Genomic DNA, 25702 nt, shown 5'->3' with positions numbered 1-25702 from the left:
GGAATTGTCATTCCCTGTTTTTTCATACATTGTTCTTCTAATTTCCTTTAGGTCTTTATCCATGGTTTCCTTTAGCTCATTGAGCATGTTTCACTTAAGTTTTTTGACTGGTAATTCCAGTGTTGATTTAATGTGTTTGACTAGTAAATTCCAGTGTTCAGGTTTTCTCAGGGATAGTTTCTATTGATTTTTTTTTTTCCTGTGAATGAGCCGTATTTTCCTGTTTCTTTGGATGCTTTCTAATTTTTTGTTGAGTACTATATTGTGGTAACTCTGGAAGTCAGATTCTCCCCCTCTGTAAAGATTGGTTTTGTTGCTTGTTGAGGACTGCGGTTGTTCATTTGTATAGTGACTTATCCAAACTACTTTTTTTTTTTTTTTTTTTGGGCAAAATCTGTATTTCTTTTTGTATATGTTCACTGAAGTTTCTGTTCTGATTTCTCTGCAGTCAGCCTGTGACCTGACAGAGAAATCCTTAAATGTCTGGATCCAAAAAACAAAACAATACAAAAAATTTAAACTTATGTATGTCTCTTTAACTCTTCTGCTAAATGCCACCAGGGAGGCTGCTGCAGCCTGAGGAGGATGAAACAAAGGCAAGCTCTGTACTGAGCCTCCAGGGAACCACCAGATCAACCAAAATACACAGCCCAAGGTCCTGACTGCCCAAGGAACACGGGTGCCATTCCCATGGCCATGGTGGGGAATGGGGCTGGTAGCTGGTTTGTGTCCACTACTCACTTACAAGCCATCAGCAAACTCTCCTTTCATCAAGCACTCCCCTGGTTGCTATAAGTGTCCAATCAGGTTTATTTTGATCATTTTTTTCTAGTCTAGTGGTTGTTTTGGTGGAGGGACTCATCTCTGAAACTTCCTGCTCCACCATTTTCTGTGACGGCATCCTCTTTCCAGACAGTAAGCTTCATTGATTTACTGTGGGAGTGGCATCCAAGAGGCTGTGCCACCTGTCTGTCTCCTTAGAACACCAAAATAATCAGCAGGCATGGGGGTGGGGGTTTGGATTAGGACCTGCTATAGATCTAGAGCTTTGGATGGCCTGTATTCTAAACTCTGACCCAGGGGCTAAATCATCCTTTGGTAGTAAAAATAACTACAAATTATTGAACAACTTGTATTGCCAAGAGTCTTATCTACATTATCGCATTGAATCTCCTCAATAGCCCTGTGAGGTAGGTAAGTCATTACCTCCACTTTACTGGTGAGGAAGCTGAGGCCCAGAAACTAAGGGACTTGCCCAAGTCCTACGGCCAGTGAACTGCAGTTTTCAGACTCAGGCTGGTGACCTTGTGTTCCTGTGTCACCCCAGCGTTATCCTGCCTTCCTTGCAGGGGTCCTGGATGATCCCACAGCCTGCCTCCCCCTCCCCAACCAATGTGCAGGACACTCCCTGTTCCTCACCCACCCTCTTCCCCTACCCCTCCCATGGCCACAGCCTTTAGCTGTCCCCCTGAAACCTGGCCCCAGGCCTCCAGGCCCACCTGCTGTCAGAGGCAAGCACCATGCAATGCAGACCTTGGCGGCAGCTGCTGTCCCCAGCCCCACCAGCTGACGCTGAGGTCTCTGAACATCTCCAGCATGGAAGCAGCTCCAGAGGCTGTTTCCGGACCCTCAGCATGTGCTTGGCCCTGAAGGAGCCCTCCCCCTCTAGTCAGGAAGACTAATCTTCCAGTACACCTGGAGTCAGGCTGGGCTGTAGGCAAATCCTGGCCAAGTCACTAATGGCTGTGGTATCTTGGAACTCCCTTAACTCCCACGGGCCTCAGTTTCCCCACATTTAAAATGACTGCCCTGGGCTTGCAGGCCAGTTGTGATCCACATAAGCATCTAGCACAGCAGCCAGCACGTGGAAGCCACTGGGTACTCACCAGCTGTGGTTATCACGACCCCAGCCCACTCTGCAGTCTCTTGTCTCCTCTCCCTGTTGCCTCTGTCCCTGACATGGCCACATTGCCTGACACCCTCTCACCACCAGGCCCCTGGCCTGCCCTTACACAAGGGCACAGCGAGTCTCCAGTCAACCCTGCTGTAGGCAAACACATGCAACACCATGCTGACCTCCAGGCCCCATTGCTTCAGGTCAGGGAGTGCCCACACTGTTGCCCAGCTGGTGCCGAGGGCCGTCAGGCCATTGGTGAGGGGCTGGCATGCTGGGCTCTCCAGCTCCCAGCTCCACTCTCTTTCCCACTGGAATATGGGGACCAGCAATTTGACACATTTAACTCTGAGCCTGCATCCTTCAGAGTCTGGGCATCAGAGTCTCTGTGCAAAAATAGCAGATAAGGCCCAACCTTTTTATTCTTTAACCTGATTTTAAAACAGTACTCCATTAATACACATTCATTGCAGAAAAACTTAGGACATACAGATAAGCAAAGAGGAAAATTAAGTCACTCATATTTCCATTATCAAGATAACTACTATTACCATTTTTCTGTATTTCCTCCCATGTGTATATTACATATAATATACATATACATGACAAAAACGAATCACGCTATATTTTATAACTCTTTTTCCTCTCTATTTGTCTTCTATTGCTATGTAAAAAAACGACTTGGAAATTTAGTAGCTTGAAAAAACAAACCTTTATTATCTCACAGTGTCTCTGTGGGTCAGGAGTCTAGGAGTGGCTCAGCTAGGGTGTTCTGGCTCGGTGTCTCTCCTGAGGTTTTAGCCAAAATGTTGCCTGGGGTGGCATCACCCAAAGGCTCGATGGTTGCATCTGCTCCCGAGGTGGCTCGCTCACATGCCTGGCAAGTTGGAGATGCCCGTTGTCAGGAGGTCTCAGTTTTTCTCAGTGGACCTCCCAATAGAACCTGAATGTCCTCATGATCTGGTGCTGGCTTCCCCCAGAGTAAAGAATCCAATAGAGAGAAAAGCAGAAGCCTCAATGTCTTTGATGGCCTAGCCTCACAAGTCACACTCTGTCATTTCTGCAATAGCTTATTAGTAACCTAGGCCAGACCTATTCAGCATGGATGGAGCTTACCCGGGGGGTTGAATGCAAGACATGGGGCTCGTTGGAGGCCCTCTTGGAGGGTAGCCACCACATTCTCTTTAAACAGAATGTCATGAACATCTTTCCATGCCAACAGAGGCAGACCAATCTTACCATTATAAATGACTGCGTATAAATGTAGCATAATTTATTTAGACAATTTCCTAAGGTTGGGTGTGAGGATTATGTCCCATTTTTGGATCCTAGAAAGAGTAACCTGGAATATCCATCTCCGAATTTGTCAGATTATTTCCTAGAGATAAATTACAAAGAAAATTAAATCATGCCTGTCAGTCAGCTCCTTGAGCAACTGAGAGATGAGGGTACCAACTGGGACATAGAGAAAAGTCCCTCTGGTCCTGCTCTCAGATGCCCCACATCTCTCTCTCCCTATTAAGTCGGGAGCTCACTATCTGCTGAGACGTCCTAGCCCATTGTTGTGCAGTTCTGGGTGTTTTGGGGGGGAAAGTCTAAGCAGAAACCACATTCATTCAACCTCCTCAGGACAACCCTTGAGATATTGAAGACTCTAATTATGTCCCGGGCATCCCTCTGGAGCCATTGTCTCTGAGGCCCTCCCTCTCCTGGCCCCTCTTCTCTGGACAGGTCTATCCCTTGCTGCAGGGATCCTTGACCCCAGCCCAGTGTTGACCCTCTGGGGTCACTCCCTCACCTAAACAGGAAGCGGTGAGACAGGGCACACCTCTTGTGGTAGGAGCACAGGAGAGCTGGCATGCTCTTGTGGTGGGAGCACAGGAGAGCTGGCGTGATGCACGAGAGTCTGGCTCCAGAGGATTAACTAGTATGGGGAAGTGGGGCTGTTGGACGCCTTCCTTCCTGCCCTCACAGGTGCTGGGAAATGCAAGGAGGCGGCCCCAGGAAAGGGCTCTGGTGAGCGGTGCTTGCTGGTCAAAGTGCAAGCCAGAGAGGACACTGGAAGTCCAGCAAACAAGAAAGGGCCCCACTGATCTCTGCCCAGCCCTGTCCTCTCCCACTTCCCAGAGGAGAGCTGGAGGATTTTGATCGTCTTCTCAGGTGCTATGTGCCTGGACCAAGAGAAGAGCAGCTGCTTCTTGGCCTGGCTTGTGCAGAAGGCCCCCAACTCCAAACCCAGGGGTGAGCCCTGCCCACCCTGTGCAAACAGTGGCTCAGAGCCAGGGGCTGGGGGGACAGTGATCTGTCACATGTGGGTTTGGTGAAGCCCTTGGGGCTCTATATTGGGAAGGGGATCAATCATGTCAAGGGCTTCCTCAGGGATGACCACACTGGCCATTGGCAGGAGAGCCTGGCATCCTGTCAGGCTACTGCTCCCCAACCCCGCCCACTCCTGAGCTCTTGCTGGTTTTAGCAGGGCTTGGCAGCTTCTGGCAGGTCCAGGCAGGACGCGTTCACTCCTGGGCAGGGAGCTGGGAGTGGGGAAGGGGGGTGGCTCTCAGAGCGACCTCTGGCCTGGATTTTGCAGACCCAAAACCCAAGGATGACCTTCCCGGCCTTTTGAGGCAGGTTTTGACTATTTACAGTTGAAGACCCTTGATGAAAACAAGCATTTTCTACTTGGTGGGGGCAGATGGCCCTGGGTGGGGGTGGGGCCAGTCATTTCCTGACTGGCCACACGGCAGGGCTCTGAGGGCTCAGGAGAGGAGCGGCCCAGGAGGTCCCTGCCCTCTGCAGCCCTGCTTCACGAGGAGCCTGCCTTGCTCAGGGCCTCAGGCCTGGCCTCCCAGCCACCAGCCTGTCTCCCCTCCCAAGTACAGGACAGGCCCCAGGTGAAAATTAGCCAGGGATCCCCGTGGTCCAAGACCAAGCCCAGACCCTTTGACCTGCACGGGGCCAGCCCCTCAGCAGCCCCGCCCTGTCTGCCCGGCTCTGCAACGTGCTTTCCTGACCTGAGCAGCGTGATGACTGCCGCCCTGGCACATCCAAGGACTGGAGCGCATATAGAACGGTTCTGCCCCCTCCGCAGAAACTCTGGGCAATGAATCCCCACCCCGGTGGGCTGAAGGCATGGGGCACCACCCCACAGCCCTCGCCTCGTGGCCCTTATCACCCCTCACTCCAGGCAGGCCTCGTCTGCCCTTTTGGCCCTGTCTGACCCGGTGGCGGTAGGCTGGGTATTTCAACAGCCAGCTGCTGAATGCTCTCTGCAGAAGCCCTGGGCAGCCTGCGCGGGCAACTCCCCGGCTAGGCGGCTCCGCGCCTGCACGGGTGGGCCTCAGACTCCTGGCCTGCAGCCCAGCCCTGCGCCTCCGCAGACAGGAGTGTTTCTACCTCCCCGCAAACCTACCTTTTGGTGCCTCAGAGAGATGGCGATGGAGGCCACAAGGAGCTGGGTCCAGACAGCTTTGAATCTGGTAAGGGTCACCCCAAAGCCAGGGCAAGTGGTCCCCAGGGCCATGGCTGGGGCAGGTTCTTCCTGTGTGGGTAGGGCAAGTGGTTTGGTAGAGTGGAGGTTAGGGGGAGCTCTGGACCCCTTGGAAGGAGGCACAGAGGTGCGGAGGCTAAGAGGCAGCTGGTCCCTCCCAATACCCACTGTCCAGCCTCTCCAGGAGGGGTCTCCAGGGACGGCGTCTTCTAGGGGACTTGTTCCTGGGGCTGACAGTGCTAGGCTGTCCCCTGTGCTCTGGCCTCACTATTCAACTGCTACTTGGCATCCATCTCCCCTTGGCTAACAGACACGCCAACGTGCCTGCAGAGACCAGGCGGATTTCCCCAGCCCAACCCACCCCTTCTCAGTCTGCAGAACGTCCCCTCCTAGCGCTCAGCCATCAGTATGAGGACAGTCCTTAAGGACACGGGTCTGGACAAGGCCATGGGCTGTGCAGGTTGGAAGCAAAGTGGGAGGGGCCAAGCTGGTTGGGCAGGGATGACGGGGGCTGGTGGGGCTCGGCTGGGGACACCTGCCCCATTTATGCCACAGTCAGTGTTTTGGGACCCTGCCCCAAGGGCTCAGGAAAGATGGCAGGACATCCTGTGGGGCTTGTATTTGACAGATGAGGGGACAGGGGAAGGTCTGAGAGGGCTTCCCACACCTGCACAGCAGTGGACGGGCCCCAGAGGGCCAAGGCATGGAGCCCCTGGGCAAACGCTGGGTGTTCTGTGGGCTCCAGAACCCATCCCAGTGTCCTGGAGGGCAGTATGAGCCCTGCGTGGGTCCAGCTGCAGCCATGGGATGGCTGTGTACACACAGTGGGTGACCCTGGGCCAGTTGCCGCACACTCCTGGGGAAGTGTGTCCCCAACCCGCCAGCTTCAGACCCTCCTGGAGAATCCCAGGAGGGCCAGGATGGGAGGACCCCGGAGAGCCAGAGGGCACTGGGCAGTCTGGCTCTTCTCCTGCAAAGCCCCCGGCCGGGGCACCAGAAGCCGGAGTCCTGGGGGGCTGTGGCACTGTCAGATGGTGGCAGTGGCCCTGCCTGGAGAGTAAGAGAGCTGCTCAGGCAGGAGACCCCCTCCCACCATGTTTGGGTGCAGCCGTGAGCCCTGATGCTGTGTCCTATGACCTCCCGGTGAGCAGGCAGGGGTGCAGCTATGGGGGCAGGCTCTGTCTGTGCTTTGTTCTTCTGTGACTTGGGGGGGAACAGGTGGCTTCTTGGGGTTCCTCAAGCAGCACCCCGCAGTTCCTAGGCTGCTCGGCAAGACCTTTAAGCCAGCTTGCACGGACACCCAGCCTGCGCTCAGGGAAGGGCTGGGCAGCCCAGCGGGGTAGGGAGGGGAGGTGGGCTCAGAGCCAGCACCTGGGTTCAAAGCCAGCTCTGAGTATCTAGATCTGTGGCCTTGGAAAGGAAGTGGAGATAATAAAATGCTTGGGTTCCAGGGGGATTAAGCGTAAGGGAGAACTGGGGATGCCCCAAACGGGGCCTGGTGCACAGTGCCTGCTTCTGGGGATGTTTCCACGGGGTCTGTGAGGCAGGCCTCTGCCCCGTGACTTGAACCCAACTGGCATCCGCCTAGACACGCAGCCTTGGGGGTAAGGTCGGAGTGCCTCCTCTCAGGGTTGCAGGCTAACTGTGGTGTCTGCAGGCCCCAATGCACCCGAGAAAGGGGCTCGCACCCACCATGGAGGACGCTCCCCACGGCCACAGGGAGGGTTTCTGGAGGCCCGTGTGAGCCTGTGGCCGCCTGGAGTGTTGGACTGCAGCCATGGAACCTTCCAGCACCCTTCCCAAACTCTGCCCACATGGGCCTGGACACAGAGGGTGAAGCCATTGGGTCACAGCCCCTCATGAGTCCAGGCTCGAGGCTACTGGCTGGGCTGCCATGATGGAGAGGGAGGGGATGGAGCCCAGTGGGGCCTGCGGGCTGGACCTCTGCAGGATCAGCATCGCTTTTGTTAAGAGCCGTGATGTCTTACAGTTCTGTTTTGGGAGAGATGCCGGGCAGCCTCTTGAGGACTTCTGACAGCATGGCTTTGGGTGCTGGCCTCACTCTGTGCTGGCTGCAAGTGGCTGCATCTAGAAGATGAGCGGATGCCAGCCCCACCCCCGAGCTGTGTCAAGGATGAAAGGCAGCTTGTGTAGTGCACTCACCTCAGAGCCTGGCATATTAGAAGGATTCAGCAAATGTTAATGTTACTGTTCCTTCCTGGCGCATTTTACTTGAAAGTGTGTGAAAGAAACAGAGACGAGGCCAGGCTGTAGGCATGGGTCTCTGAGGACGGCCTGGATTGTTTCACAGAGCGTGAGGGCCTCTCCGGGGGTATGTCCTGCCGGGACAGCCCTCACCCTATCTGGGGCTGTAGCTCACCCTAGAGCTGCAGAATGGCTTAGCAAATACTGGTGTTTGACTCTGTGTGTCTTGTCGTAGACTTTGTCAGCCCCATCCCTTTGTGACCTTCCCTGGGTTTAAATTCTAAGTGTGAGGTCTTGGTAAGAGAATTCGCTCCTAAGTAAGGATCTGTATGCATTAGGAATGCTTTGGGCTGCAGGAAACTAAAGACCTGACTGACTGTGGCCTTAAGTGATTAGTATCTATTCCCACAACCGGCACTTGGAGGTGGGTGGGTCCAGGGTTGGCTCAGCACATCAGTGATGTCATCAGGGCTGGGCTCACTCTGTCTCTCTTCTCTGCCATCTATAATATGCTAACAGCCTTTTCTCTTCAGCCTTGTCTCCTCGTGGTTCGGGATAGCTGCTGCAGTGCCGGTCAACACACCCTCATACAGCTATGTTCACAAAGTTAGAGGCGCACTGACCTTCCCAGAAGGCCCCCCTCCTGCTAAAATCAGGCTTCCCTTCACCTGACACTGGCCAGAACTGGGCCACATGCCCATCTCTAAACCAAGTCACCAGCAAAAGGGGATAAGATAGCTGGGCTTGGCTTAGCCCAGTCACGGGCTGTCCCCTGGGCCTAGGAAGGGGCTGTCTTCCTTTGAAGTGATAGCTCCCCAGGCCCCCAACAAAATGTGGGCTCTAAAAACTGAGGAAGAAGGGGCAAGCAGCTCTGTTGTCTCCTGATTGGAATTCAGAGCATCTCCACCCCCCCGAGCTTACGTGGAGAACCGCCAGCGAGAGAGTAGGAGTTTTCTGAAGAGTGGACCCACGGCTTTTATTCGAGCAGCCTCCCTTTCCTTGTTGGTCCAAATATGTAGGGAATCAAAGTGGTCTTCTCTCCATGAACGCGTGCTGTTGTGCAAAGGGGAAAGGGCAGCCACACCACGGTCCACACGCGAGGTCAGGGCAGGGTCCCTGCTTCCGGGGCACTAGTGGGCATGGGCACGGTGTTTAAGCCCCATGTCATGCCACCATGAAGGGATGAGCAAGCAGCCACTCCCCCAGAGGGCGCGGGAGGAGAACCCAACCCAGGCCGTCCACACTCACGGGAATGGCGGAACTGAATCTGAGCTTTGTGTACCAGCCTCCCTCCTGTCAATGTATAGGGACCTCTCCTCCCTCTGAGGGCCTCAGCGCCTTCCAGGCTATGGACTGCCATGCTTTAGTCCACCAGACACCTCTAACTAACTTTCACCTCTAAGTAGTGTGTCTTGACCATCACTTATGAACATGTGTACGCACTGGCCCACTAACTCCCTTAGCGTAGATTCCTAGAGGTATAATGATCGGATCTTTTAGACAGTAACACCAGCTGCCCATCGCCCTCCAGGTGGGCTCCTCCAGCCCGTGTCTCACTCACTCTCCTGGTTAGCGCCTCCCTCCTCCCCTGGCCTGGATCAGGGGTACAAAGGGAGGTGCCATGTCTGCCCTCTGCCCCTCACCCTCCAACACGCCCCAAGCTGCATTTGTTTGGAAACTGGCGTTGGAACTTGCTGTCTTAATTTTTCAACTGGTTGTAACTGTGGTAGTTTGAAATGATGGGCCATCCTGGACCCAGGGTCAGGGGGCAAAAGGAGACCGTCGGTGTGCGGGGGAAACACACACTCTGTGGTCCCCCTTCCCCGTATTGCACAGCCCCTCGTCCGCCCAGCTGTTCCCCATCTCCCTCCCTGTGCAGGTGGAACAGATCCTGGCGGAGTTCCAGCTGCAGGACGAGGACTTGAAGAAGGTGATGAGGCGGATGCAGAAGGAGATGGACCGAGGCCTGAGGCTGGAGACACACGAGGAGGCCAGTGTGAAGATGCTGCCCACCTACGTGTGCTCTACCCCGGAAGGCTCAGGTACCGCGTTCCAGGGTGGGGCAGGGATGGGACTTACATGGGAACCATCAGGTCCTCATCCAGAGGCAGCTGTCCCCTGGCCCCAGCAGGGAGAAGTGCCCCAGGCCCTTCCTAACAGACCTGACTGTCCCCAGCAGCCCCGAGTCAGCTCCCCAAAATGCTGTGCCCCAGGGACCAGCCAGGTCTCACCCTCTGTTCCGCTGGCCCCGCCCTGGGGCCTTCAGGCTCACTCTGGCCTCAGGAAACTGGCTCTCTTCATCTCACAATGAGAAACTGGTTTCCCACAGTCATTTGGGGGACTCCCAGCCCAATCCTGAGTCTGGGCCATTTTCCTAGGTCTTCAGGTAGGCCCTGGGCTGGGGGCGACTTCAGCCCAAGACAAGGGATTCCTGCTGCCTTCCCCAGTTCACCTTTGCCCTCTCCACAGTTTATCCTGGGGTCCCCCAGATGTCTGGCATCGGGGGCCCCTCGTCCAGCTCTTCTGGTCCCCCCACCATGCCTTCCCCTCCTCCTCTCCCAGTCTTGGGGGCTCCTGCCCGGCGGTGCCCATGAGACTGATGTACTTCTCTCTGTGGCTGCAGAAGTCGGGGATTTCCTCTCCCTGGACCTGGGCGGCACCAACTTCAGGGTGATGCTTGTGAAGGTGGGGGAAGGGGAGGAGGGACAGTGGAGTGTGAAAACCAAGCACCAGATGTACTCCATCCCCGAGGACGCCATGACGGGCACTGCTGAGATGGTGAGCAGCTCGGGCTAGGGCTTGGGGGGCCAGGGACCTCGGTCAGGACCACCCAGGATCTCGGAGCATGGCTAGTCCTGGTGGGAGGGCCCACCTGTCTACCAGGGGCAGGCAGAGCTGTGGGCCCAGCCTCAGGGGACCCTGCTGCAGGAGGAGGAGGGAGCTGAGAGGCTTAGGTGGACGGCCACTGGGTGCGGCCCCGGAAGGTCGCACCCCTGCCCAATTTCCCAGAAAGATCTGGAACAAGGCAGGGCAGCCAAGAGAGCACACTGGTCCAACAGGCTCGCAGCCCATCGTTCTATCTCCACCCCACGTGTCGCCCTCACCCTCCACCGGCATGGATGCCAAGTGGCATGACTGCAATTCTAATATCTGACCACGGGGAGGACTCGGGAAGGACCACAGAAGTAGGATGAGCCCCGGGCGGAGGTGGGGAGCAGCCAGAGCCAATCCCCGCGAGGGGCAGGGCTTCAAGGTAGGAGGCCAGCGGCCGCCTGGTCCTTGCCGCAGCCCCGCATGCCGTGGGTCTGGGTGTGGAGCAACGCTGGCGCCCACCAGGGAGCTTGGTCAATCAGCAGGGCACTCTGTAACGCCCAGGTCTGTGGACAGGCCTTTGTGAATGGGGTGGCAGCTGGTCCTCGCAGGCCCAGGGCTGGGGTGGCCCGAACACTTGGAGGCAACAAAGAGTACTCTATGCTGGAGTCAGAAATCGTAGTTATCGCCAGGGATGTGCCTCTGCCCAGAGCCTGAGACCGGACTCCACTGGGTCCAGCCGGGAGGGCCAGGCTAACAGAGTGCAGCTGGGCTAGGGACCAACCCCGTCGTCCTGGCGTTGCCCTGTCCCGAGGGCTGCTGTCAGCGGGACTGTGGCATGGAGCGGGGCTCAGGGCCTGAGTCCCGACAAGCAGTGCGAGGCCACGCTCTCTTGGGGCCCTGTGGCTCAGCAAGGGCTGAGGAGCGCCTCGGCAGGAGGCTCGCCGCTGCCGCTGATGGCCTCCTCGGTGTGCATCCTGCAGCTCTTTGACTACATCTCTGAGTGCATCTCCGACTTCCTGGACAAGCATCAGATGAAGCACAAGAAGCTGCCCTTGGGCTTCACCTTCTCCTTTCCTGTGAGGCACGAAGACATCGACAAGGTGGGAACAGGTGTAGCGTGGGTGGGGGGAGATGGGCGGATGGACGGACAGACACCCCAGAGAAAGGCACCCGTGAACTCTGCCCTGCGCTGCCTTCGAATGCAGCTCCCATTGTTGGGAAAGAGCCTTGGATTCAAACTGCCTCCATCACTTACCTCTCGTGAGACTCTGGGAAATGATCGTATTAGCTGATTCTTACTGTTTGCCTCCCACAACCCTATGAGGCGTGCGTATCACCCCCATTACAGGTTAGGAAACCGAGGTGTAGCAACTTGCCCATGGTGGGAAGTGGCGGTGCTGCGGCTCAAACTCAGGCAAACAGGCTCCAACACACCTGTGTGTCACCTCTATGCTGTACCGCTGCCTGTGGCAGAGGTGGCAACGTGCCGGGGCTGAGGGTCTACCCTGCCTTCCAGCTGGCAAGTTAGCCTGTCACAGTTACACGCACACACACACACACACACACACACACACACACACCAGTTATGCATGCTCACATAGACATGTAAATTATACGTATGTATGCACATAAATTATACATGTGAATTGTACACATAAATGTACGCACTTCACATATTTAAATTGTACACACGCATGCACTCATGTCGATTATACGTACATATAAACACATAAATTGTACATGCATATTTTTATGCATACATAAATTATACATACATATATATACACAGGCCAGTTATATATTCATATATATCTACACATGCCAGTCATACATACATATATACATGTAAATTATACATATCAAGTATACATACATATAAACGTGTAAATTACACATGCATATTTACACGTCAAGTATACATGCATGCATATATGCGCATGTCAGTCATACATATATACACATTCACAGGTCAACGATACATACACACCCACACGCATTGATTATACATATATATATATACATGTGTGTGTAAATTATCCAAACATACGCACAGTTATACATAACACACAGGGCCTCTGGGTCAGAGAGAAAGCCAGGTCAGTACTCCTGGCGGAAGCAGTAGCAGGAGCAATGTCTCACATTGCTTTTCCAAGCCCCAGTCCCCGCTGGGCACTGAGGGCCAGGTGGGACCTTCACACGCAGAGGGTGCACACAGGAGAGGAGCCCCGATCTTCTTCTGGCTGCACCCCTCTGGACCTCATCCTCACTCTGGGATGACGACCCTGGGCTTAACTACACAAGCATTCTTAAATTGGCTGGGACCCAGCCCTGCAGAAATATGAGATATTGGTAGAAAATTACCTCCAACACTTCTTGAACTTATACGGCTGCTTTGAGCCTCAGTTTCCTCAGCTTTAAAGTGGGTGCACAGGGACTTCCCTGGTGGTCCAGTGGCTAAGACTCTGCGCTCCCAATGCAGGGGGCCCGGGTTCAATCCCTGGTCAGGGAACTAGATCCCACATGCCACAACTAAGAGTTCGCATGCCGCAACTAAGGATCCCGCGTGCCACAACGAAGATTCCACATGCTGCAACCAAGACCTGGTGCAGCCGGATAAATAAATAAAAATGAATAAATTAATTTAAAAGAAAGGTTAATTATAAAGTGGGTACACATCCCTGTGGTCCGAGTTAGCTCCCGTCCCTTCACGCCTGCCCCCAGCATCCAGCAGCCACTGAGGCCCCCCTCTCCCCCCAGGGCATCCTTCTCAACTGGACCAAGGGCTTCAAGGCCTCAGGAGCAGAAGGGAACAACATCGTGGGGCTCCTGCGAGATGCCATCAAACGGAGAGGGGTGAGTAGCATCTGCACCTGCCCCTACCCTGGGCCCCCTCCCCCTCCCCTCCTGCGGGGAAGCCAGGGAGGGCTTTCTGGGCATCCCCCCAGGAAGGGGTCTCTGCCTTCTGCACCTGGCTGGACTGGCCTGGAGCAGGCTGAGAACCCCGCCAGCCCCATCACCACTGCCTCTATGCCTCTTCGCAGGACTTTGAGATGGACGTGGTGGCGATGGTGAACGACACTGTGGCCACGATGATCTCCTGCTACTATGAAGACCGCCGGTGTGAGGTTGGCATGATTGTGGGTAAGGATGCGCCCCCTGCCTGACCCAGGGGCCTTGGCCACCACCAAAGACGGGGCCGAGGCTTCCCGTCTTCAGCAGGCTGCACACGGCCTCTGCGCCAGTCATGGACCCCAGAGATGCTGGAGCCCAGGGTCTTAGGGAGCAGCAGGGGTGTCCCGGAAGACAATACACCAATGTACATTGGTATTGGGTGTACCAATAAACAGGTGCTGTTTATTGGTAGGAAGCATTTCAACACTCACAAGTCACTGCCTCAGATGGTGTACCAGCTCACGTCCACCTGGCCCATCAGGATTTAATTAAATCACCTTATCTGGTAAGTTGACTGACCTGGACAGATTTGTCCAAGTGGAAGAGGATAAACCAGAGTGGTGTCATCCCTCCCTGGACAGTCTTACCACACCCCGGGGCAGCCGTCTGCCCTGCCCGAAGTGGAGGCAGGTACCAGGAAAGGAGGCAGCACTGGCCCCAGTGGCCCTTTCCCACCAACCAAGGGCCTTTCCCAGAAGTTCCCAAGGCCTTACAATGAGTGCTTACTGAGGAGTGTTTACTGGACACACAGGCGAGTGGGTATTTCCCTGGTTCCCAGAAAGTCAGCATTAAATTTGTTTGCTTCCACGGCCTCTTCAGGGCCAGCCCTGAGGGTTTCTGTGTTCTTAGGACCCATCTCCAATTGCATGCACATGTCCTAAGGGGCCAGCGACCTGCTCTCTGCCTCTCCTCTAGTTTCTCACATCTCCTTCTTCCATTCTTCCCCCTCCCCATATCCTCGAGTCCATTCTCTAGTAAGTCTGTCTTTACTCCCATCTTGCCCCTAGGTTCTTCACGACCTATTTTTTTCCCTTAGATTCCATATATATGTGTTAGCATATGGTATTTGTTTTCCTCTTTCTGACTTACTTCACTTTGTATGACAGACTCTAGGTCCATCCACCTCACTACAAATAACTCAATTTCGTTTCTTTTTATGGCTGAGTAATATTCCATTGTATATATGTGCCACATCTTCTTTATCCATTCATCCGATGATGGACACTTAGGTTGTTTCCATCTCCGCGCTATTGTAAATAGAGCTGCAATGAACATTGTGGTACATGACTCTTTTTGAATTATGGTTTTCTCAGGGTATATGCCCAGGAGTGGGATTGCTGGGTCATATGGTAGTTCTATTTGTAGTTTTTTAAGGAACCTCCATACTGTTCTCCATAGTGGCTGTATCAATTTACATTCCCATCAACAGTGCAGGAGGGTTCCCTTTTCTCCACACCCTCTCCAGCATTTGTTTGTAGATTTTTTGATGATGGCCATTCTGACTGGTGTGAGATGATATCTCATTGTAGTTTTGATTTGCATTCCTCTGATGATTAATGATGTTGAGCATCCTTTCATGTGTTTGTTGGCAATCTGTATATCTTCTTTGGAGAAATGTCTATTTAGGTCTTCTGCCCATTTTTGGATTGGGTTGTTTGTTTTTTTGATATTGAGCTGCATGAGCTGCTTGTAAATTTTAGAAATTAATCCTTTGTCAGTTGCTTCGTTTGCAAATATTTTTTACCATTCTGAGGGTTGTCTTTTTGTCTTGTTTATGGTTTCCTTTGCTGTGCAAAAGCTTTGAAGTTTCATTAGGTCCCATTTGTTTATTTTTGTTTTTATTTCCATTTCTCTAGGAGGTGGGTCAAAAAGGATCTTGCAGTGATTTATGTCATAGAGTGTTCTGCCTATGTTTTCCTCTAAGAGTTTGATAGGAAAGTTCTTTAAGTCCACACCTAAACAGGAGCTCCAGGGGCCCTGGCAGTGCTCCCCTGGCTCTCTCCGTTTCCCCAAGACACCACCACCTGGGCTCTACAGCCGCTTGCCTCGGGCTCGCCCCATCTGGAGCAGAGATGGCAGAGTGGCGCATGGTCGCACCTGCCCTGATGTGCTTAGAAACATGTTTATGATAATCACCAAGCACTAAACATTGGGAGAAACCATATCAAAGTCTGGATTTCTGTTTTTTCCCCACAAAAACTTGGAAGGCCCGGCATCACTGGGCCTGAATTCCAGGCAGCTCCACTGCTGGTGTGAGGTTGGCTTGACTGAGTTGCTGTCCCTGATGGCTTGAGGGGTGTGCAGTCGCGTTCAGATTAAAGCTCTGCTGTCACCATTTTGAAACCCTCAGTTTATGAACAAAGGACCCCATGTTTTCACTTTGCATGGGACCCTGCAAATTACAAATTCCTTAGCCAGGCCCGCCTGCAGTGGCCCGTGTGCTGCTCCCAAGGGCCCACGCTGTGACATACTCACCTCTGGGTGCCCGCCTCCTCCCCACAACAGAGCCTGGTACAGAGGAGCTCAAACACGTGCTTAGAAAGTGCCAGAGCACAAGGGTGGTGCATAGATAAGACAAAATCATAACATCCCATACCCATCTCTAATTGGCAAAGCACTCTGACACATGTTCTTTCCCTCATTTCTCTCAACTACCTAGGTAATAGGAGTAGGTGTTACCAACCCCTCTTGGGGAAGAGGAAGAGCCCAGGGAGTTGGGCTTATCTACCTGAGGTCACACAGCAAACCTAGGTCTTCCAGCTCTTGGGAGAGCTGGTTTCCTTTGCTCCAGGGGATGTAGGAAGTGCTGGGGGTGGAGGGCTCAAGGAAGCTGGGAAGACAGGACCACACGGGGCTTCCTGCCGGGGGGGGGGCATGCACCTAGCAGAGCGGGCATCCCAGGAAGCGCAGCGCCAGGTGCGGCCTGACGCTGCGGCCTCTCGCAGGCACGGGCTGCAACGCCTGCTACATGGAGGAGATGCAGAACGTGGAGCTGGTGGAAGGGGACGAGGGCCGCATGTGTGTCAACACCGAGTGGGGTGCCTTCGGGGACTCGGGCGAGCTGGACGAGTTCCTGCTGGAGTACGACCGTGTGGTGGACGAGAACTCCCTGAACCCCGGCCAGCAGCTGTAAGGACCGCCCCTCCCCCTCCCCACACGACGGCCCCGCCCCGCTCTGGCGGCAGATGGGGCCGGCCCGCAGATAATGGGCTTGTTTTTAAACAGCTCTGGGGAAAAGCAAACTGACAATCCCTTCGTAAGCTGGCTCTTCTCTTCCTTCAGCTCGTACGCGTGTGCCCCTCTGTGAACCGGGAACAGTGAGAGATGCCAAGGATTAGTCTTTAAAAAGAGGGTCTATGGGGACTTCCCTTGCGGCCCAGTGGTTAAGACTCTGCGCTTCTACTGCAGGGGGCGTGGGTTCCATCCCTGGTCGTATCCCACATGCCGCGCAGTGTCGCCAAACTAAGACTCCAAAAAAAGAAAAAAAAAAGAGGGTCTGTGGATAGATGAGCAGGAACCTCCCCGCTTCCGACAGGTGACCCCTGGCACAGGAAGGCTCTGAGACGCCCCCCATCAACGTTAACTGGGTTTAGCCCAGAGTTCCCCAAAGTACAGCTCTGAACACGTTTACAGAATGAATCATAGTATTTTGGGGTATCCTGCGGGTTCGCGGACAGCTGGAGAGCCAGCCCTCACAGAGCTTGTCCTGAGTCAGGTCTCTCCTTTATCAGCTGCCTTCTGCGGCACGCCAGGCACGTGCTAATTCTTTCATGAGCTTCCTCTCGGGCTCTCATAAACCTCTACTAGGTCGGTAGTATTCAATGTGCTACAAGATGAAAATACGGAGGTTTACAGACTCTAGCGCCACCGGGCCAACTCCGTGGATTCCAGGAGCGCAGGGACCTAGGAGCCCTAGCAAGTGAGCAGAGGCCCGCCCAAGGCTGGTCACTAGCCGCTCTAAGCCTGAGCTCCCCCAACTGACACTGGGTGATGAGAACAGCACTCGTTCCACAGCTGTGGGAAAACCCAAGTGGGCTCAGCGCAGGGTCCTCCCTGAGGATGGCCTCAGAGGGACTGAACCGAGGCCCCACAGTAGAGCGTTCTCCCAAGGCCCCAAAGCCTCTGTTGATAAATGTGGGAACGGGCATGAACCCGGTTTTGCCAAGGCGGGGGGTGGTCACAGCGTCCCACGTGGCCTCCTCGTGGCCGTGACAGGGGGTGGTGGCTGGCCTCTGCCTGATGGTGGGGACCTCCCTCCTGGGGGTGACCCGGCTGCTCTCTAGGTTCGAGAAGCTCATCGGCGGCAAGTACATGGGCGAGCTGGTGCGGCTCGTGCTGCTGAAGCTTGTGGACGAGAACCTACTCTTCCACGGGGAGGCCTCGGAGAAGCTGCGCACGCGTGGCGCCTTCGAGACACGCTTCGTGTCGCAGGTGGAGAGGTGCGCGGGCGCTTGGGGTCGAAGGGTGGGGTACAGGGGTGGCGTGCGCGGGGAGGTGTCCTGGCCCCAGACCCACGGGGCGTCGGGGCGTCGGGGCGGGGCCCGGGCGGGGCTCAGAGCGCAGGGGCGGGGCCCTGGTGAGGTCAGGGGGCAGGAGCTGGGGTGGCGTGCGCGGGGAGGTGTCCTGGCCCCAGACCCACGGGGCGTCGGGGCGTCGGGGCGGGGCCCGGGCGGGGCTCAGAGCGCAGGGGCGGGGCCCTGGTGAGGTCAGGGGGCAGGAGCCCAGGGCTTGGTAAGGTTCCGGGGTGGGGCAACCACCGAGGTAGTAGCCTTCAGCCCCCAGGGGAACCCGGCGTCGGGCAGCTGACGGAGACCAGGCGTCCTCTCTGTGCTTCCCCACCCGCTGTGGACCTCGTCTCACTTCATCCACGCAACAGCCCCGAGGCGCGGCAGTGTCACCCACGTTAGGGCGGAAACCCTGGATTTAGAGAGAGGAGTAATGACCAGATTACTGCTGGTCCCTGGCGGAGTCAGACCCGCTCCGCTCGGAAGCCCGAGCCCCAAAAGCGCTTTGCCTGGGAGAGGTGGGCAGGGGGAGGAGAAGAAGCCGCCGCTGTGGGGATCGGGCTGGTCCGGGACCAAGCGACCCTCCCGCGACGCCCTCCTGTCCCCGCCCCGCAGTGACTCGGGCGACCGCAAGCAGATCTACAACATCCTGAGCACGCTGGGGCTGAGGCCGTCGGCCACCGACTGCGACATCGTGCGCCGCGCCTGCGAGAGCGTGTCCACCCGCGCCGCGCGCATGTGCGCCGCGGGGCTGGCGGGCGTCATCAACCGCATGCGCGAGAGCCGCAGCGAGGACGTGATGCGCATCACCGTGGGCGTGGACGGCTCAGTGTACAAGCTGCACCCCAGGTGGGCCCGCTCCGTCGTCTGCACCTCCCCGCCGGGTCCAGCCTCCCTCTTGTGAATTCGCCTCCTAAGGGCAGAGCCCGGGCATCGGTCTCCATCTATGATACGCAGGCCGAAACGGATGCTCTCCGAGGTCCCAAGGATTCTTAATCTCCTCGCTCCCCTAAGCCCACAGACTCAGGGGGAGGTTCCCCTTGGCTTACCCCCCGCCCTGTCTTAAGCGCGTTAACTAACCGCAGCCCCGCTTGCCCCCTGCTCAGCTTCAAGGAGCGGTTCCACGCCAGCGTGCGCAGGCTGACGCCCAGCTGTGAAATCACCTTCATCGAGTCGGAGGAGGGCAGCGGCCGGGGTGCGGCCTTGATCTCCGCGGTGGCCTGTAAGAAGGCCTGCATGCTGGGCCAGTGAGAATAAAGGCTGCAAGGCAAGGAGGAGGCTGTGGCCGCTACTAGACCTGGTGTCCAGGGGACACACTTCCTACAGGTCCCTCCAACCTGGTCCAGTCAAGAGGCTTCTCCTTGTAAGGACCTTGGATGCCTCCCATCCCCGCTGTCACCCCAGGAGATGGGGAAAGCTTCTCTGGGGATGCGGTGAGGCCCTGAGCAGGCCTCGCCTCTCAGGGTCAGTTGGTAGGATAGCCCTAGGGCCCTGACTGGGTCGGGGGCTGAGATGAACAGGAATGGAGAACCCCCAAAGTACCTCACCTTTCTTGCTGCAATCAGGGGCCCAGAAGGGAGTTATTAACTCAGGATTTTGTTGCATTTCTGCACTGCTTGCCTCTTGGAGCTTTCAGCCTGGCTCAGCCCTTGCTCTGGGAAGGGGGTGCCCTCTGGACTCTACTATGGCCTGGCTTCCCTGGGAACCCAGCCCACATAGGGAGGCAGCCCTCATGACCTGGCCAGACTTAGACCTGGGCTCCACAGGGGGCCCCGGGGAGCTGCAGATCACCCAGGCCTGGGAAATGGAAGGGACCAGCTCCATGTTGGAGGCTGTGGGTACCCCGAGGCCTGGAGATGGCAGCTTTTTCCCTCCCATCCTGCCATCCCTGAGTGGTTTCTGGTTCTGGGATGGACCCTCACAGGAGGTGCAAGAGACAGAGTCCCCAAAGCCCCTGCCCAGAGGGGCCCAGGAAGAGGAGGAGTCCCCCTACCCACAGACAGGCCTGGGAGCATCTCCGGGATCGAGTCCTTGGCTCCCACGGCGCTGGGCACTCAGAAACCCCAGCAGCACTCAGCACACCCCCAAGGGACAACCCAGGCCTCTTGCTTCTCACCAGACCTCCATGTACCACACCAACCTCTTCATGCCCAACCTGGGACTGTGTGGGTTTTTTTAATTAAAAGTTTTAAAAGTTTAGAACATGACCTTGTCCACCATTCTTTGATCTCTGTGTATAAGACTGTGTGACAATAAACATATAGACGTGGTCACGTGTACACACTCTGCAGGCCTAGGCGTGTTTTGGAGTTTGCCATCCTCTCCACAGAGCTATGCCAGGGAGTGTGAAGAGTGACAGACCAGGCCTTAGGAACAAGAATGGGGTGGTGTGGGGGGGTGTGGTCAGAGGTCCTGGACTTGCCCAGGCCTCTGCCCACCAGCCTGTGGGATGCGGGGTGTGGTTCTGAGGTCTCCAAGAGCTCCAAGGGAGTGTCCGGGAAGGAGTGGGGCTGCTCTGGGAAGGGGGATGGCTGGTTCTTGGGACTGGTCCTGCTGCACGTCGGTCTCAACAGGGGATCCCTTGGAGCCACTTGGGTTGTGACAGTGACTGCAGTGGGAGGCCAGGATTACAAGAAGTCACATGATTTCCGCGGTCCTTCCAATTTGGTCCTGAATGAAATGCCTAGTTCAAGTTAGCCAAGCCTAGGGCCTAAGACCAGTTACTTACGAACACGTCTTTGTAAGATTTTAACATACACGCACTTTTTTTTTCAGGTTTTTGGATGTTACCATCTTTTTTTAAATTTAACTTTTATTTTATGTTGGACTATAGTTGATTTACAACGTTGTGTTAGTTTCAGGTGTACAGCAAAGTGATTCAGTTATACATATATCCATTCTTTTTCAGATTCTTTTCCCATATAGGTTATTACGGAGTATTGAGTCGAGTTCCTTGTGCCATACAGTAGGTCCTTGTTGATTATCTATCTCGTATGTAGTAGGGTGTATTCCACTCACTTTTCAATGAGAGAAACTATCCAGCAAATCTGGAATGACTGTGTTGTTTTATTCAGAACTTAACCCCAAGTTGTGATTTTGAGTTGTCACATCCTCCTTGAGATGCTCTCTCGTTTTCTGGTATACGTCACGTGGAATTTAGTTCTCTCGAGTCTAAATTATGCATCAGAAGTTTGTGTGAGCATCTGATGACTTCATTATCAGTAGTCATGTACTCGTGTTCCACCATTCGGCTGCAGTATTTGATCTCATTTTACCATAAATTATTTCCTAGTTGTCCTTTATGTTATGGTTCAAGGCATTGTATTTTTTTTTTTTTTTTACAATTCTCCATGAAGGTAGCTTGTATAGCCTATGAATTTCATTTCAGGAGAGTAAAGGAGGTGTCATAAAATACTTACTTGCTATACAAAAGGGACATTGGGGCTGATGGATGAGAACCCTGCTCTCCCAGCTGGCCTCCCCGCATTCCTCACCCCAGTGGGCCGTCTCCTGTACCGGGTTCCGGGAGCAGCCAGCAGCCCACTCCTGCTCTGGGCGGTCCCCAGCCCCCCAGCCCCTGTCTGCCCCGGGCCTGCAAGGAGCCTCGAGGCTGCAGCTCTGGCACAGCGGACGGAGCCTGGGCCCCTCACTCTGCGGTTGAGCCCCACAAGAAGGGCTCGTGACCCACTTTCATGGGGATCCCGGGGGATGCTCGGGGTCCAGGCAGTGCTCCGTGCTCCAAAAGCATCCCATGGAGGCTCTGTTTGGGGTCACAGCCAGCTCAGGGCTGGCTTCTGCCCCTTGGTCAGAGGGGCCAGAGGCCGGGGCCAAGCATCTTCAGCAAAACCTCTGGGAATCCCCAGGGGTCTCGGGCCAGAGACCATCCTCAGAACCACCAACTGCCCTCCCAAGCCCAGTGGGGGCCCCGGGCCATCCCCCGCACCACTGCTGTCCTCTTGGCCTGAGTGGGTTCTGGGCTGGAACTGCAGGAAGGACAGTCACGTGGGGTTACAGGGGCCCCTCGTTCAGCATGAGAGTGGTGAGAGTTGCGACTCTGCTGTCAGGAGGCGTTTCACCCGGTGCTGTCAGGGTGGGTAGACACCCGGATGTCACAGGGCGGTGGGGTGGGGGGGGGCTGAAGGTCGCCAGGAACGTGGCTGGAATCTGCTCGGGGGGCCCTGTCCTCCCCCAGCCCAGGCAGAGGCTGCCAAGTTTGGGCCTATCCTCTCCTCCTGTCCTTATTTGGTGCGCTCCAGGTGATAAGGCTGAGACATAAAGGGGGCTGTGGGCCCCTCGCAGCAACCAGGCTGCTGCAGAGAGAGACGATGGTGAGTGCCAGGTGGGGGGGACTCAAGGCCAGTGGCCCCGCAGGTGCTGTCCTTTGGGTTGGGGGAGAGGAGCCAGTGACTTCTGTGCTTGTGTTGGGCCCAGAGAGACGGTCTCCAGGGACAGGAAGAGGACCCTGACCCGGGCTCTCCCGGGAATGCTCTGGGGAGGTCCGTGGCAGGGAGTCCTTGGGGAGCTGGGGAGAGGACCCCTCCGCTCCCACTGTGTTGCAGGCCAGCAGGAAGGCAGGGACCCGGGGCAAGGCTGCGGCCACCAAGCAGGCCCAGCGAGGCTCTTCCAACGTCTTTTCCATGTTTGAGCAAGCCCAGATCCAGGAGTTCAAGGAAGTGAGTGCCCTACCCCCAACAACCTGGGACCCATCCGGACACCCTGCCCCCAGCACACCCCTCTTCTCTGTAGTTCAGTGGTCCTGGCCCCTGTCCTTGCTCCTCCCACCACCCAGGATGCCCCCACCTCCCGCCTCCCCCGGGTGGGGACTGCTCCCACCTGGAGACTATAGCCTGCACCTCACAGGCCTTCAGCTGTATCGACCAGAATCGTGACGGCATCATCAGCAAGTCGGACCTTCGAGAGACCTACTCGCAGCTAGGTGAGGGCGCCCACCTCCCGCCCGGCCGGCCCTGCGGGCACCAGGGTCCCGGCTCAGAGCTGCTGGGCTGGGGGCAGCCCGCTGAGAGGGGATGGGCAGGCTCTCAACAGGCAGCGCCCCGGCCTGGCTCCCCTCCCCGCTCCTCTCACACCCCTCCCCCATCACACCCCCTCCCCCATCACACCTTCCTTCCACTTCACCTCCCCCACCCAGAGCTGCCTCTCACTCTCTACCCTGGGAAGGAGGGAGGGGCAGCCCAGGCCCTACGCGGGGACACTCAAGGTCCCTGTGTCCATTTCGCGTCCTGCCCCACCAGGGAAGGTGAATGTCCCAGAAGAGGAGCTGGATGCCATGCTGCAGGAAGGGAAGGGGCCCATCAACTTCACTGTCTTCCTCACACTCTTTGGGGAGAAGCTCAACGGTGAGCCTGGGGTGGCTCTGGATCCCCCTGGCCAGGCAGCGAGCTTGAACCCCACCTGGACCCTGCCTGGACCCGGCCTGAGTCCCACCCAGAGGTTGTAGGGGCCACCTCTGCATTCCAGACCCATGAGCACTGAGCACCCCAAGTCTCGGGGTTGGGAAATATGCCTTCAGATTCCAGGCCCAAATCCCCAATCCTAGTCTCCCTGCCAGGCTCACCCATCTCAGAAGGACAGCCGATCCTGGTGCCTCTGAGCCCCAAGGGGCACTTTCTGTCGGAACACCCTCTCGCTTCTCTGGGACTAGAGGACTCCCCCTGCACCCTGGGTTCCTCCTGGGTGGGACCGGGAGGGTGGCAGTGTGGCTGCTTACCTGGCCCCCTCGGCCTCCCAGGGACAGACCCCGAGGAAGCCATCCTGAGCGCCTTCCGCCTGTTTGATCCCAGTGGCAAGGGCGTGGTAAACAGGGACGAGTAAGTGGAAGCAGCAGGGCGAGTGCCGGGGGCACCATGTTGGATGGAAGCAGGGAGGGCGGAGGGTCGCCTTGTGAGGGTGGCCACCTGTACTTTGGGGCCCTCTCTGCTTTTGGGGGGGTGGCCACCTGGGCCAGGGGAGCCTCCATTTTCCCCTTCCGGATCGGGCGCCCCTGCAAGGCCCTCCCCACTGCTCCCCACCTCCTCCAGGTTCAAGCAGCTTCTCCTGACCCAGGCAGACAAGTTCTCTCTGGCCGAGGTGAAGATTCCGGCTCCTTTGACACCCCTCCAGGCCCCTTCGCAGGGCCCCCACCCCGCAGGGCCCTGGGGAGGTCTCGGTGACCCACTGCCCTCGTGGGCGTAGAGCCCAGCTTTCTGGAGGAGGTGCCATCTCTCTTGGGATCTGGAGGGTGAAGGACGTGGAATCAGAAAAGGAGGCGGGTGCAGGCTGGGTGAGCTGTGTGTGCAGAGGCCCAGGCGTGAGAGTGCGGTGCGTCTCAGGATCTGGAAGAGGTTTCCTACACTGGGGAGGGGGAGGGGGAGGGGGCCGGGCCCGTGGCCAGGGTGGGCCCTGAGACCCACGGCACCCTTCGCTCCTGCCCCAGCCTCCGGCTGAAAACGCTAAGGGGCAGCGTACAGCCCCAGGGGCGGGGCGAAGGGTCTCAGGCCTCCCTCGGGTCACAGGCACCGACCCCCAGGACGCCCTGGCTGGGCGGCGTCTGACCAGTGCCTCCCCAGGTGGAGCAGATGTTCGCCCTGACGCCTATGGACCTGGCCGGGAACATCGACTACAAGTCCCTGTGCTACATCATCACCCATGGGGACGAGAAGGAAGAGTGAGCCCGAGGCGCTAGCGGCTGGGACTCAGGGCCGGCCTGTGGGGACACCTCAATAAACGCTGTTTCCGAATTAGACCCACAGTGGTGGCCTGTCTGTGACAGATGGGGTGGGGCTCCACAGGGACTGCTGTAAGAACCAGCCCGGCCCTCACCGGCCCCCTCCGTTCACCCCACACCGTCCCGTGACATATGAACCGGGATGTGCCCGGCTTACAGATGAGGACGCCGAGGCCTGCGAGGGTGCCCAGGGCCACTCCTCTAGGAGAGGAAACCCAGAGCTTTATGCCCGTCTCCACCAGGCCCGGGTCGAGCCACGCGACGGGCCTCTGCTCAGCAAACATCTGCCAATGGCCCAGGGACTCTGCCCTCCTGGGACCCCATCTCTGCACACGGGCTCAGGTGGGCCTCTCTGCACGCGCGTGTGGTGTGCTGGGCCCTGTGTGAAAGGCACCGAGGGACCCATTTGAAAACACAACAGGTGAGGTGCCTTGTCACCAAAGGAGGGGCTGGAGTACACGCAGACTTCCAAAGGAAATACTCCGGAATTGGCCTCATGCCTCGGGGGTGAAAGGATCAGGCTGCCAGAGAGAGGGAGAGGGTGTCTCTGGAGGGCATTGCTAGTGTCCCGTTCCCCACCTCACCTACAGAAACCAGGAGCTGGGGGGCACCCAGCCTCATCCTGGGAATGGGAGGGGGAGCAGGGCAACCTCCAGAGCACCCACGGCAGGGACGGGGAGGAAGAGGCAGTGGGGAGAGAGACAGCTTGAACCTGGGCAAGACCCAGAACACAGGAAGTCCTTCTCTGGACAGGAACCAGCAACGCTGAGTAAGAGCTCTCTGCCTCCCCCGCACCGCCCCCCCCCGCCCCGCTCCCTCCAGGCCCTGCTGCAATCCCCCAGCTGGGGAGGCGGGAGGAGGTGAGGGAGAAAGGAGGAACTGACCACATTCCCTCCAGAAGGCAAGCAAGAGGAAAGGCATTTCACCCGAGAGGTGTTCAGTTTGGATGTTTACCTGGGACTTGGCAATTTTAATTACTACATTGCGAATTGAGATTTAAAGTTATCATGGTGCTTTCTATTACTTATTCGTGATCACAAACGTCATGGCGCTGCCTGAGTCTTCATCCAGAGAGCAGGCAGCCTCCCCGACTCTGCCCCCTACCCCCCGCCCCAGCATCC

The 25702-nt window shown here is 56.5% G+C and overlaps 2 protein-coding genes across 6 annotated transcripts in view; both read left to right on the top strand.

The window, feature by feature from the left end:
- Positions 1-20064, top strand: part of GCK (glucokinase) — a 47298-nt gene extending 27234 nt beyond the window's left edge. Inside the window, exons 1-10 of one of the 4 annotated variants that reach the window (XM_024747654.1) lie at positions 5168-5370; positions 9466-9628; positions 10210-10364; positions 11381-11500; positions 13158-13253; positions 13442-13541; positions 16298-16481; positions 17636-17791; positions 18473-18706; positions 18964-20059. In XM_024747654.1, the coding sequence (XP_024603422.1) occupies positions 5323-5370; positions 9466-9628; positions 10210-10364; positions 11381-11500; positions 13158-13253; positions 13442-13541; positions 16298-16481; positions 17636-17791; positions 18473-18706; positions 18964-19108 (1401 nt within the window). In that variant the 5' untranslated portion in view covers positions 5168-5322 and the 3' untranslated portion in view covers positions 19109-20059. Of the gene's footprint in view, positions 1-5167; positions 5371-9465; positions 9629-9651; positions 10365-11380; positions 11501-13157; positions 13254-13441; positions 13542-16297; positions 16482-17635; positions 17792-18472; positions 18707-18963 lie in introns of those variants that run through there. The other 3 variants (XM_024747736.1, XM_024747806.1, XM_024747580.1) reach the window with 3 other exon arrangements.
- Positions 20065-22009: 1945 nt separating this feature from the next.
- Positions 22010-24587, top strand: MYL7 (myosin light chain 7). 2 transcript variants are annotated; one of them, XM_024745306.1, is made up of 7 exons: positions 22010-22185; positions 22417-22530; positions 22718-22793; positions 23110-23214; positions 23607-23685; positions 23896-23944; positions 24424-24587. In XM_024745306.1, exons 1-7 carry the CDS (start codon positions 22183-22185, stop codon positions 24523-24525), a joined length of 528 nt encoding a protein of 175 aa, XP_024601074.1. In that variant the 5' UTR covers positions 22010-22182; the 3' UTR covers positions 24526-24587. The 2 variants fall into 2 exon arrangements, with proteins under 2 accessions (XP_024601074.1, XP_024600996.1); XM_024745228.1 differs by lacking the exon at positions 24424-24587 and having other exon boundaries at positions 23896-24134.
- The last annotated feature ends 1115 nt before the right edge of the window (positions 24588-25702 follow it).

This window comes from Neophocaena asiaeorientalis, unplaced genomic scaffold (assembly GCF_003031525.2).
Source record: "Neophocaena asiaeorientalis asiaeorientalis breed wild unplaced genomic scaffold, Neophocaena_asiaeorientalis_V1.1 scaffold137, whole genome shotgun sequence".
Lineage (NCBI taxonomy): Eukaryota > Metazoa > Chordata > Mammalia > Artiodactyla > Phocoenidae > Neophocaena > Neophocaena asiaeorientalis.
Note: the sequence above shows the minus strand (reverse complement) of the source record. Positions and strands in the feature narration are given on the sequence as shown.

Coding starts and splice junctions, on each gene's coding strand:
- MYL7 (XM_024745228.1), top strand. Junction 22,794..23,109: donor AGAGACCTACTCGCAGCTAG/GTGAGGGCGCCC, acceptor CTGCCCCACCAG/GGAAGGTGAATGTCCCAGAA. Junction 23,215..23,606: donor CTTTGGGGAGAAGCTCAACG/GTGAGCCTGGGG, acceptor TCGGCCTCCCAG/GGACAGACCCCGAGGAAGCC.